The 13,539-nt window shown below is 53.0% G+C and overlaps 1 protein-coding gene across 1 annotated transcript in view; it reads right to left on the bottom strand.

Moving 5' to 3' along the window:
• The window catches only part of LOC119090086 (alpha-catulin-like), a 48,570-nt gene extending 44,981 nt beyond the window's left edge, over positions 1-3,589 (bottom strand). The window contains exon 1 of the mRNA XM_037212880.1: positions 3,583-3,589. Within this exon, the coding sequence (XP_037068775.1) occupies positions 3,583-3,589 (7 nt within the window). The remainder of the gene's footprint in view (positions 1-3,582) is intronic.
• Positions 3,590-13,539: the final 9,950 nt, after the last annotated feature.

Below are 13,539 nucleotides of genomic sequence, written 5' to 3'. Positions count from 1 at the left end.
TTCAGACAGGGACATTTGAGTAGGCACTTGACGCTGTAAGCTAAGATTCATTGAACAACAGGCCAAGATGAAATCAAGTAAAGCGTAGCAAGACGTTTTCGGTTTTTCGGTCCCCACGGTCGTGCTATGCATTGACCATTATGATTCAACAGACTCAGATATATCTGCTTCACTGGGGTTAAAACTATCAACGTTGTAAAAATAAAATGCGCACAGTAGATAATTACGGCTGTCGGGCCTTGCCATTGTACCCTGCGCTTGACTCTCATTGGCACCATTAAATTTCTGCCAGAGAGCTCCAGCGTCTGACCACTTTCGCCTTTCGTCTGCCTTTCGCTGAACTTGCGTGTAGTACCTCCAGTTACGTCCGAATGAACCAAAAAAAAACAAAACAAAACAAACAACAAAGACAAACAAAACAGTGTGCGAGGCTCAGCTGTGTCGTTCGTCCATACCCACGCACTTGCGCGGGCGTCTGACATTGTGCAGATGCACAGCCACGGATGCATCGCACCGCATCACATGCGTGCATGCCCTATGAATCTGAGGTGCCTCACAAGTACGCCAAAGCTCGCGCAAGGCACGACTTCTGCGGATTTGCATGCTGGCAGCCGGTAGTGCCTATTCGGATATGATATTGCATAGGGATCAGTCCACACCAAATAGCGAAAAAGGAGGCAGTATTACTTCCGATTTTGGTCAGCTTGGTGGCCGTCTGTATCCCCAGGTAGTCAGGTGAGCACTAGGAGTCATTGGATAGCCGCTCTTTTTCAATAATCCACCAGTTTCGTATCTCCGCGAAGTTAGGTACTTAAGATAAGCAGCTTAGGCAAATAGTGTAAAAATGGTGCCAGATTCGTCAAATTTAGCATCGTTTTACACATGATTTTTCAGCCCCGTGTCATTTATTCTACATGCGACACATCATACACACATTCGACAAATACAAATGCACATATGCAAACGTTACCAATGGGTGCACTAGTAATCGAGTTGATAAGGAATCACCGCAATTCAATAACCCGTTCGTTTTACATCCCTTTACAACCCTTACAATAAGCCTGAACAGCCATCTCAGACATCACGTTGTCGTCTCAGGTTTCCATTTCCCTTCATAATGTGTCAAGGTAAGATTAAATGTTACGATTAACCTCTGTCCTTTTTACACTATTTATTTTATATTATATATATATATATATATATATATATATATATATATATTATACACCACTGATGCACTATTTCCACTTGTCTCTCCTTTCCAAGCAAAAAGACAGCACGAACAAAGATCACCAAAGACACGAGCCTCTAATTGTGCATTTGATTATGAATGAAAGCTCTCTGATTGTGTATTTGGCACATACAACCACATGATTTACCAATTCATTCTTAGCTGTTCCCAACATCACTGCCTACGCCTTGAATTCGGTTGTGCCCCTGATAATATTGTTTTCTAATAACCACGTTCCTATTCCTTGACAAAAACGTTCAGCTGCTGGGCAGTCCCAAAATGCATGCTCGGTGGTCCGCCTAACGTTATTGCAATGCACGCAATCACCGCCTTCTGCGCTGTCCATGTGCCACAAAAAAGAACTGCTAGCGACATAGATGCCTGTTATCTTATAACGTAGCGTCCTGTCCGATGAAATGTATGTGGCTTCAAAAATATGCCGGCAAGCGCCATGCAAGCAAACATCTTCGCCATATGTTCGTCTGCATTTGAATTCCGATTCTCTGCGCATATCCCTGAAATTTGCCACTAGCAAGCACGATGTATACATATTCTACCCTTTTGGAGCGTAAAAAATGAGCGAAATCTCTGGATGAATACTAGGTGTTGGAAGCTTCTCCCCCCCCCCCCCCCCCCCCCCAGAATGAAGACATGCACCCGGCAAGCTATTCTTAAGGCTCAATGATCCAACAATATGCCGTTTTTACCACATGCAGTTTTACCATACCATCTGGCTCGAGGCCTAATGATCATTCCTTCCATAACTGACTTGTGTAGGACATAACTGCCCTGGGACATTGGAGACGTCTTCACGCTTCTTCTCCCGCCCCCGAGGACACACGCATTCACGGGAAAAATCCTTATCTTACTCATCTGTAGTGAACACCCAGCCGTGTGACGTCATCAGGATTCCTGAATTGCTAGCAACACTCGCGACTGCCAAGGCACGTCAAAGACTCATGCTTCCACCTAAACACCATGCACTCCATTAACCACCAATGCGGCTACATGAATTGAACATAGTGAGTGACGTCAGGTAGTGTCAGAACATAGTGAGCGACGTCAGGTAGTGTCAGAACATAGTTGAGCGACATCAGGTAGTGTCAGATCATAGTGAGCGACATCAGGTAGCGCCAGATCGCCAGTTGGGGCGGCGGCTCCCGCTCCCACGCAAGACCACACGCATTCGCCCTGGCTCCCGCAGCACCCCCGCAGATGGCGCAAGCAGCGCGAGGCGGCGCATCTGCGTGGACTCGAGCATTTTCTGCATTTTGTCCACGGCATCTCTGATAGTGGGCTGATGCAGCTCGCGACTGGCACAGTCGACAACATCATTGGGCTTGCCGAGCCGTCAGTCGCCATCGGGTTGCAGCGCTCTCAGTCCCATTCGCCTTGAGCACGAAACAAATTCCACGCTGCATGTGACTAAGGTCACTGTGATTACTGCACGCTCCACCAACGTAGTCCGGGTGGGGGGGTCAGGAGGGAGCCAGTGGAGTCTTAAGCACGCATTTCCGTCACTACTTTTTGAACCACAGACACTCGCCGGTGGAGCGACCTCGAGCCCGTCCCGACCCCGAACGGGACCCCTGGCGGACTTCATTTGACATGAGCGTGTTCTGTTTTAACTTATAGACGTTTTATTGGATGGGATTGTTCTGCCATTCGAATTGGCTAAGTGAAATGTAAAACGATTTAGTCAAAGTCATTTTGTGACTACGCTTTTACAAGACTACGCTTTTTCACATCTACTTAACTTTCCGAATACATTTTGTGAGTGACTTGTGGAGACCCTGAACGGTAAAATTTCCTTCACTCGATCCATCGCTGCTAATGGGGACCAAAATCGGGGTATGGAAAGTCGGTACCATATGCAGCGGTGCAGTTTCGCAAATTAATCATATGGGGGGAAGGGGGGGGGCTGAGCGGGGAAAATAGGTAGACCTACACTCAAAGTAGCAAAAAAAACGAGTTTCTTCTCCTCCCCGAATTCTGCTCACTTTCTTTTCAAAGATGGGGTAGAGCGGAGCCCATCCAACTGAATAAGAAACTACAGCCTTTGGATATCTAGTGTTTGGTTTGCTTTTATTTAGCTCTCGCTTATGGGTGCTGCACGACCATTTTGCCGTCGACGAGCCTAAAGCTGCAAATAATGCTTCAGTATGCTACAGCATTTTGTGGAGCCCACTAGTACCATGAGCAAAACGTTGGATGAGGCAGAAACAGCAACCGCGGAAGAATACACCGGCATGAGGCTGCCCAAGGCAAGCCCAACTTGAGAACATGAAATGCAGGACTTAAATGCCATCCTGCTTGTACCTGGTACCCCCATTTTAGAAAAGTTCACTCACCTGTCATAGTAGCTGATCCCTTGTAACGTTTCTTTCGAAAAACGTAACGCCCCATGTATTCAACGCGATGCATGCTAACTCATATCTAAACATCGTGCAGGATGCGCAAAATCACAAACATCCGCCGTCGCTCGTAAACCTACTGTTCCAACGAGCGGCGAACATCATCTTCCAAAAACCGCCGCTAGATGTCTCTGCGTGCCGCGCCGCACCACCTGTGGACGCGACCCGAAATAAAACAGTGCGGCTTCGGGGCTCGGCTCACCGCGGGCGTGGCCGTCGGATGGAGAGTGCGTGTCGCAGCCCACTGCCCGCGCGATGCGATGACGATGGAGTGGCCGGAGGCGGCAGCCGTCGGTGACGAGGGCCCTCAAGTGGTGACCGCCAGCGTGGAGCGCGCGCTTCTGCCCATCGTCAGCAGGTGAGCGACGGTCGCCCGCCGCCACCGAGGTCGGCGCTGGCTGCGACACGAGCCCGCCGTGTTTTGGCGCGCGCGGCTGGACCATTGTCACGGAGCTGTCGTGTTCCGACTTGGCGACGGGCGCAGCTCATTCGCTGAGCCGCTGCGTCTGACGCTGTTCGTCGGCATAGCGCGGGGCGTACGCGACGCTGTGTCCCCGCCGCGGGAGGCGCCCCTGTCTCTATTGTCGGCGCCGTGCGGTCCCTCGCTCGGCGTGTTCCGCACGACTTCGAGAGCTTGGGGCGACACGGAATACTCCTGCGCCCACCGGCGGTCGATCTCTGAGACCCGCCGTCGCCGGGCGGGAAAAGGGTCAAGGTCAGAGCATGTGCCGGTCCCTGAACAGTCGACACGGCCGGTCTGGCATTGCGGGGTTGTTGTGTTGCCGTGAGGTTTACTTGGCGGCTATGGCACAGCTAGGTGCAGGCGATTCCAAAGCTGAAGTGGAGAACTTTCCGGCGCTGGTGAATGGGTAGATTTTTCGAAGCCATGTGCCACCAACAGTAAACAAAACTTTGCTGATGGCACACATCCACACGAGGCCGTACTTGCAATATGTTGCAATACATCGCTCGTTTTCCAGTTCGATCTCAAATATTATAAATGCGTCCCCACAACTGATGGAGCGAACGCTTCCACAGCAAATGACGCACTGTCGCGTCCAGCCGCAGCCGTCCGCTGCCGCTGCCCCCCTGCTCAGCTGCTCACCTCGTGCGAGCGGAACTGACTGCCCCGAGCCAGGACAACCGGCCGGCCGCGACCGAACGCCCCAGCCGGGAAACACGGCTGCTAAATCCGGAACAGCACGCTCGCTCGCACAGCGGGCGCCTGTTTGGGCGGACAGGGAGGGCCAAAGAGGCATGCGGCTGGCATGGCCGAGAGGTCCCGGCTTAAGGCGCGTGTGGATCGAGTCCTGCTGAGACGCAGGCTGGGTCTGTTGCTTTGAACTTCCCCAACGGGAGTGGCGTGTTTACGGTCGTTGCTAGGTTACGAGCGTGTTGTAGCGAGTAAATGGATGGATAGGACTAGGCTGTGGTTGATTTTGTATCACCATTAAGGTAGCGTTTGGCGTTTGAAGATATCAAAGCGCCAGATATGATGACAAAAGTTTACTAATAACTATTGGTACGCTTTTTAAGCGGAGAAGATTGCTCTAGACAGCACGATTCTCTGTTTAGTAAATATGCTCCCCGATGCATCATGGTTTGTTTACGTCATCGTGCCAGTTTGATTGACGGAATGACGGCAGATAAACTTGGAAATCGCGCTCACGAACGCCAGATATGAACTCCTCAACAATAATATTTTTCTTGGTTTTGATTGCCACTTGGTTAATGGAATGACAGAATTTGAATGACCTTATTATCATATCATGAATGCCAAGGCGACTTTGCAATGCTCTCCCCGATATGCCTTTAACCATTTTCGCAGGCGTATAGCCCAGAAAATAGAGGGGCTTCGGTCTCAAGAAAGGCGTGTTGTAAACAGCACCAAAAGGTCTTCAGGATGGCTATTTCATTTCAAAGCCCTATATCACTGTGAAACATTCCATTTAAATATGCTTTTCGGATGTCGGTATGGCTAACATGAGTCCATATGAGTCAGTCTTACTGTTATAATCATGCTCCGATCTTAAATGATATAGATATAATTGCCCCCGCTTTCAATTAGTCACTGAACGGAAACACCCCATCACAACTTTTCCCGTGTTGAGGGAAGAAGGAAACGATGTTTCACACAACGTTGACCAAAAAATACCTTAGCCGACACCATGACGGCAATATACAAGCTTCATTCGTTATCACCTGGTGTTTGGCCCCTTTGGTACTGAAAGGTTAGTGTGAATTGATGTAATAAGTGGGGCAACAGAAAAATGTAAACCATCAAAATTGTCACGACATGAATCGGGGAGTTTTTTTGTGGTTCCAATGTGGGCAGATGCGGTGTTACACCATGAAAATGCGGTATATGTGATGAATATATATATATATATATATATATATATACATATATATATATAAATATATGGTATATACACATATATGGTGTATGTGTGACTGCGCGCGTGCTAGTGTGCATGTGTGTGACGGAGCATATGAAATGCGTATCATACTCGAAGCAGCTTTAATTAAATGCAGCTTCCATAGTGCGTAGGTAACAAAGCCCATGTAAAAGGTGCCCTTATTCAGAAAACAAAAGAAGAGGACTAAGTGAATGTAGGTGTAGCATGTATATATATATATATATATATATATATATATATATATATTATATATATTTGCATTTTAGAGGAAGATGCGTTAAAAATGTGATATTACAAAAGCATGAATAAGACGCCAAATTAAACTCGGTTACATTTATTTGACCGGTAAATGGGATAAATGCCACCACGAACCTTTCAATGTTTTTGCCGCTGTGCCGTCAGCGCCAGCTTATGACGGTGGCACGCTGCATCGCCGCCCACCGACCCCCGCCGCCGCGCTGGTCTGCCGCTCCTCCGCATCAGCACGGAGGCGGGCGGCGCCGCCGCTAAAGCACGGCACATACCGTGCCACCATTTGTCTGTCGCCTGCCAAAGCGGGCGGAGCGGGGGCCGTGCCAGCGCGGCCGGCCGTGCCCCGGCGCTGGCTAACTTGACGAGAGCGGCCCGCCCGCCCCGGAGACACGCCTCATCACGCCCGGCCGACCACGTGCGCGGCGGAGCTGGGGCGGAGCGGATCCAGGACGAGAGCGTGCGGCGCACGGCGGCCGGCTGAAGGGCCGAACTGGTTTGGTTGTTCGTTATTTGGGTGAGAGCCCTTTCGGCGAGTCAGGAGCATTTCAGAACTTTGATGTGAGTGACAGTTGATGGCGGTGGGGCAGAACATCACGCAATTGGTAGCCCATCCGCAGAGACTTAGCCTGCACAGGGCCCCTTTGTGGGGGCTTGTGCTCGGGGCTCGGACAGAGGCCGCCATTAGGGGACGCTCGGGCCCACTCATGACTCATACGTGCAGCCTGCCCGGGATAAACGGCGCGTCGCGAGTCTGCAGGATAACGTAAGAATGAGGAAAAGAGGGCGGATATGCCAAGCTGTGTGACGCTTCGATGATGGTGGGTGCGGTATACTGCGGATGGTGCAGTATACTGCACCATCCGCAGGTTGTGTCAACGGGCCTGTATGCAAGCGATGTTTGTGGCGCGTCTTCTCACGTGAATTTGTTTTGGCGACTGACTGTAATGAGAATACGCATGCTGAGTTGACAGTGGGTCTGGCACCCTCAAATTTATGATTTGGAAGTCCAGAGCATGCATGTTTGCAAAATAGTTCGCTGAGTTGATATACATGCTAAGCATGAAACCTATTAAACATGCAAGTCTCCAGTTAAGAATTCGAGCATGCATGTATTTAGTGTGACCTTGACATGAATATAGTTAAGAACCTTACGAAAGCCACGTGCTTTTTTGTGAAGATCGTTGTCACTGCTATACATTTCTATCGTCCTTTTATCATTTAGTATCGGACCGATCAAAACAACGCGCACGTCTTCCTAGCTCCAATCCCAGTCATTTTTAGCCGCAAAATCAGCGCTGCTAACTGGGACTCGACACCACCGGTGAAGCGACCTCAAACATCATCGACTCATTATCGGGGATGTCGTGTCTCACATGACGTGACCTTCGACGTCAGGACGCGGCTCCTACCCCGGCGGGACTTGCTGACCGGCCGCCCGCCCCGCATTCGTCAGCCGTGTTTCTGATGCCTCCGGCGGTCTTACGCCGGTCATCAGGGGCATCGTCAGGCCGCTGTCTCGGGGTGCAGGACGTGGCAGGTGTAGGAAGTCGGCCGGGAGGTGTGGTGGTGACCGAGAGTGCGTAAGCGGTTAGTAAAGCGCTGTTGGTTTCCGCTCTGTGCGTCATGGTAAGTGCGAACAGGACAGAGTTACTCCTGACGTCTACTAGCGTTGCGCCTTCCCTGGATGATCTCACCCGGCTCCCGCCTCAATGCTGCGACATAAAAGCGAGCATTATCGACGTAAAACTGCTTGGTTTCAGCACATTGTGCCCGGGCCCGGGCCAGAACCGTCTGCTATGCCCCCTTCCCTGCCCCTGACACCGCCACTGGCCCGGGCGTCGGCGTCGTCGGCGTCGGCGTCGGCGTCGGCGGCGGGGGCGACTTGGCCGCCGGGGTCGCTTACTTGGCCGCCGGGGTCGCCTACTTGGCCGCCCGCTGAGCGTCTCTACGCCAGCTCGCTAGTCTCGCTCGCGGCTGATAAAATGTTGTAAGCTTTAAATCTATACAACACGACTTAAGTAGGCGTATTAGCGCTTGTTCATCATTCTGTAAGGCTCATTCCACACCGGTAATACACAATATCGTACCACATTTGCATCACTAATCGGTCCAGAACCACTGTTCGTCGCCTGCGCTCAGGCCACCCGGTGTCTGCTGACGCTGATCGGATGGACACTGGTCGTCCGCGCTCCGGCCGCCGGGCGTCTGCTGACGCTGATCGGATGGCACTGTGGTCGTCCGCGCTCAGGCCGCCAGGTGTCTGCTGACGCTGATCGGATGGCACTGTGGTCGTCCGCGCTCAGGCCGCCGGGCGTCTGCTGACGCTGATCGGATGGACACTGGTCGTCCGCGCTCAGGCCGCCGGGCGTCTGCTGACGCTGATCGGATGGACACTGGTCGTCCGCGCTCAGGCCGCCAGGTGTCTGCAGACGCTGATCGGATGGACACTGGTCGTCCGCGCTCAGGCCGCCGGGTGTCTGCTGACGCTGATCGGATGGACACTGTAGTCGTCTGCGCTCCGGCCGCCAGGTGTCTGCCGACGCTGATCGGATGGACACTGGTCGTCCGCGCTCAGGCCGCCGGGCGTCTGCTGACGCTGATCGGATGAGCCGCCACGTCTGGCCGATTGGACGATGTCTCTCCGCCAGCCGCGGTGCGAAGCGCTGCGTGCTGCACCTGTCACCGGCTGCCAACGGCCGGCTTTTTGTGGCTCGGGTTCGAAGCTTTCTTGTGGTGCAGAGTCCCATTTAGCTCTTTAGTGATGTGTGGAAAGGCGGCCATTAGGTAATTGGAGGCTTGATGCCAGTGGCGACAGATGCTGTTATTTTAGGCACGAACTGCCTCGTGTTTTTAATTGGAGAATCCGAACCACGATCAACCGAAAAGTCACGGAACGCAGAAGCGCCGTGACCATGGTGGTGATGATAAGCGGCCATCCGAGTTTCTTGGCCAGCGAGCACATACAGTAAAAATATTCCCCCTGGAATACTTTGAGCGGGATACAGCGCTCATGTCACCATCTTTGCATAAACTGAGCATGACTAAGCTCCTAGGTGAGATGGTTTAAAGTACTCTTAGAATAACTCTTCGGCGATGTCCATTCCTGCGTGACGAGGTTTCGTTACGTCTGCGCGTCATTTTGTGTTATTCGCACACTCTGCGGCATCGACTGAGAAGTCGCTCAACCCGTCAGAGCCCAAACAAAAGATCAGATTTTTTGGTGTTGCTCGAACTGGCCGTAAACTTTTAAACATCACGTTGATGTGTGTAGGTTACGATTGCCAAGGAGCAGCGTTCCTCCATTGCAACTAGTTTCCGCATTCGAAGGAGGGAGGGGTCGCCATGGGAGCTGCCTCCCATAGCGACCCCAGGTGGACTTTGTAGTCATCAAGCGGTCTGTGATGTCATCACCAAGACGATTTCAAACAGACGGTAGATGGTACCGTCAGCTGGTCCGTCAAAGCATCCATCGGACTGTTCCCAGCTGACGGCACGTGGAACCATCAACCGGACTATCCCCAACAGACAGTCCTTGAGCTCACCAGATAGTTTGTTAAACCATGTATCGAGCTCCCCCCCCCCCCCCAAAGCCGGTCTGCGGGCCCAAAAGGCGGTATGTGGGACAAACAACTGGCCTGTTGGATGAATAGTTGGTCTGCGGGACCGGTGCCGGTCTGTGGATTTACCAGATGGCCCAGACGGCCAAACGGTGAGACCATGATTCGGACTGTCTTTAGCCGACGGCTTGTTATCCCTCAGACTGTCCCCAGCAGACAGTCCGTGAGACCAGCAGAGAGTCTGTGAAAACATCAAACGGCACGTTCCCAGCAGACGGTCTGTTATCACCCAGACGGTCCCCAGCAGACGGTCTGTGGGACCATCAGACGCTCTGTAAGCCCATCACTCTGACCCTCCCCAACCGACAGTGTATGTTGCCAACTGACGGTTTGTGAGGCCACCAATCAGACTGCCTCCCACAACCGATGTGTAGGGTCACCACTCGGACTGTCCCCAACAGCGGGTCTTGAGGCCGCCAATCGGACTGGCTCCCACAGGCGATGTGTAGGGTCACCACTCGGACTGTCCCCAACAGCCGATCTGTAGGGCCACCACTCGGACTGTCCCCAACAGCCGTGCGGCGCCGGCCCGGTCGATCCTTGGGATCCGGCCAGGCTTGGAGCTGGTCGGCCGCCAGCGGCACCAAATGAAACACGAGCGAAGGGACACCGCCTCCAGAGAGCCGCAAGATTGGGGGACGCCGAGCAAGCCAGACAGGGACAAATGAGCTATGCGGGGGGGGGGGGGCTGACGGTGAGGCACGCGGCGGGCGGGAGCCCCGTTATCGCTTCGGCACGTGTAATTGATTGGTGGCGACGTGCACCCGATAAAACCGAATGTCCGGTTTATGACAGGAGGGTGAGCAGGACCCAAAGTGGATGTGGATGAGAATTCGGCGTCCCGCTCTTAAGGCGGAGTTGTCGCCTTGCTCTGCCGTCATAACATCCGAATTGTTGCGCGTTGACTCAGATCCAGCTGCGAAGCTCTCTCACCCTTACCTACTAATGAGTCGGAGTTGTTGTGTGATATGGTACCACACACCAGCATCCATGCGCAAGCCAGATATCCGTCCAGTCATAGCTCACAGGCATTGGGCAGGGAGGAAACCTGGAGTACATAGTAGTTGCATATTTCGAAACAATTTGTTTTGCAGGCTTGCTGCTACTCGTGCGGTTGATTCGTGGGCTCAATTGAGCTCACTTGGAGAAGTGACGACACGATAACTGCGTGGCTGGTGGCTAGTTCCACGGGGGCAGCTAGCGCATAGTCGTGGCATTAATCCCCGACCGACCGCTCCGACACTCCCTGGTCCAGCTTACCGCGGGGTCCTGTGTACTTAGATCCACCATCCACTGGCCGCTGGTGTTCTGGAGTTCCCAGTATTGCCATCATCAGCGTAGGCAGGGAGCACAGGGGGCACGTGCTCCTCTCAGCCCGCATTTTTTTTACATTATTTCGCCCTGAATGACTCCGGGCAGAAGCAAAACTCGGCGTCATGCGTACCCACCAAGCTCAGCCCCCCCCTCCCCCCTCCGAAGGAAGTTCTGGGTGCACTCCTGGTCAGGGTCCTATGACAATGAAAGGAGACGTGCTAAATGGCCGTGAAATGGTCCACAATGAGACGGCGAAAGTCCTCGTATCAGTCAGGGGGACAGTAACGAACGGGGGCCATCCTCCCCGTTCCGACCAGTGACCAGACAAGTCGAACTGAGATCCTTGTGCCCGTTATTAGGCTCCCTGTACCGACAGCGGTCCTCTGTGTTAATGAGAGCCCCTGCGCCGATTCTGGACCAACTTCTCCAGACCGAGCGCCTCCTGCGTCACAGCGGGGACGAATGCATGACGTATCCCCACGGATCGACCCGGAGGTCCTGTCCTCATGTTTCCAGAATGGTGGCAGGTAGGTTTACTAGCACCTATATTTGTAGTCGACTGCTCGACACATCCACAACACATCGTAGCTGTTCTTGTGCCGGTCGCTAAGTATGATCAATAAGGGTCAGCGTAGGGTGACAACAAGGAAAAGGAGGTAATGCCAAGGCTTAGGAGGTAATGCCGTTAAGGCTGGGAAAGAACGGGGTGGATAATGGATGATGATGATGATGATGAATGGATATGGAGAGAGGATAAGGATGAACTTAGGTGCGCTCTGCCACTTAAGGTCTTTATCATCACTGGCCTTTAAGCACCACGCAAGTTCTGTAAAGATTAATTCGTGTTTCTTGCTTATTTTCGTCTGTCCTTATAATAACCCATCCCATTAAACAGTGAAAATGTGCGATACTTACTCCTCAGTATCCAGACAGGGCATCGTGAACAGACCGAACAAGAATACCGACCGCGAAACTGCAGAGCACTAACCATATACGAATCAGACCCAGAAGTTATGGTTTTTAGTATACCTGATAGATGTCGCTAGGCTCCCGCTGCTCGGCGCCGCGAATCACACCGCGGCTGGGCAGTAACGACTTTTGGCGTCATTACTAAGCGCGGGAACAATGCACGCGAACAGCCGGGGACAAATAATCCGGCCTGCGAATGGGCGTGGGGCCTTTCTGGCCCACGTGAACGTCTCACACGGGGAGCGATGCTTCTGCCGGTCCTCCCCGCCGCCGACGCCCTCAGCCAACGCTTATGACGTGAGTTTCTCGGCCCTGCGCTTTGCATTGTCACACACGACTCGGTTGGTGGGTGCATAGGCAGAGGCCTTTGCAGCTCTGCAGTACAGCTAAACGTTGGCATGCGGCCATGGTTGCCGGCGTCCTTCCATGTACAACCCCAGCGCGTCGCGACGGTCACTGACGCACCCACCATTTTGCACCTCATGGTATTTTGCGTTACCTTGCCTTCCAGGCCAGCTGACGTTGAACCACCGACATTGGCAGAGCGATGGCGACGTGCCACGGCGGGCCAGCAGCCAACGAGCCACCAATCGACTAAAAAAACACTGCGGCAGGGGTGCAGTTTCATGTCCATTGGGGGGGGGGGGGAGGGATGACTTCAAATTGGGATCCAGCCCATCAACTTTGGAAGAAAGCAGGCCATATCTGAGGAGAAACCTGTCTGTTAGCATTTTTGGGGTAGGTTGGATCATTTTTTAAAGTTCTGCCGCTAACTCATTTTGTGGAACTACGCCCCACAACCGCGGCAAATTCGGCCGTGATACGACGAAGGCGGGCGCGATGCGACAAAGTCGGGCGCGATGGGGTAGCAAAATACGTCGTCGCATTAGCTGCTTCGTCGCGTCCGAATATCAATTAGCCGGCATCTTCATTCAAATTGAATTTCCGCATCGATGCCGGCTCGCGGGTGTCGTCGAGCCACTTGGCTCGGCGAAGATGGGACCCTCGGCTGGGAGCAGGCGGGCTCGTGGCGACGGCGGCCGGTCGTCGTCGGAAAACCTATCTAGAGCGTCGCGCGGTGCGATTCAAAGCTGGGGAAGCCGCTATCAGCGTCCTTCTGGACGTCAGCCAGCTGGTGCGTTGCGAACCTGAACCGGTGCCATTGGCGGCTTTGCGAGGAATGAACCGTGAAGTTGGACGAAGGAAATCGAGGCAGGAGGACAGCGTGGAGATCAGAGTCGAATGCGTGGCTCGGGGCTTCGCTCGTCCGTTCGGGCTGCTTTGGCATGGCGGCTACGCAACACTCGGTGGTCTTGTCCCTG

Source organism: Pollicipes pollicipes, unplaced genomic scaffold, assembly GCF_011947565.3.
Source record: "Pollicipes pollicipes isolate AB1234 unplaced genomic scaffold, Ppol_2.1 Scaffold_3087;HRSCAF=3621_pilon_pilon_pilon, whole genome shotgun sequence".
Classification (NCBI taxonomy): Eukaryota; Metazoa; Arthropoda; class Thecostraca; order Pollicipedomorpha; family Pollicipedidae; genus Pollicipes; species Pollicipes pollicipes.
The sequence above is the reverse complement of the archived record's forward strand: the minus strand, read 5'-3'. Positions and strand labels throughout refer to the sequence as shown.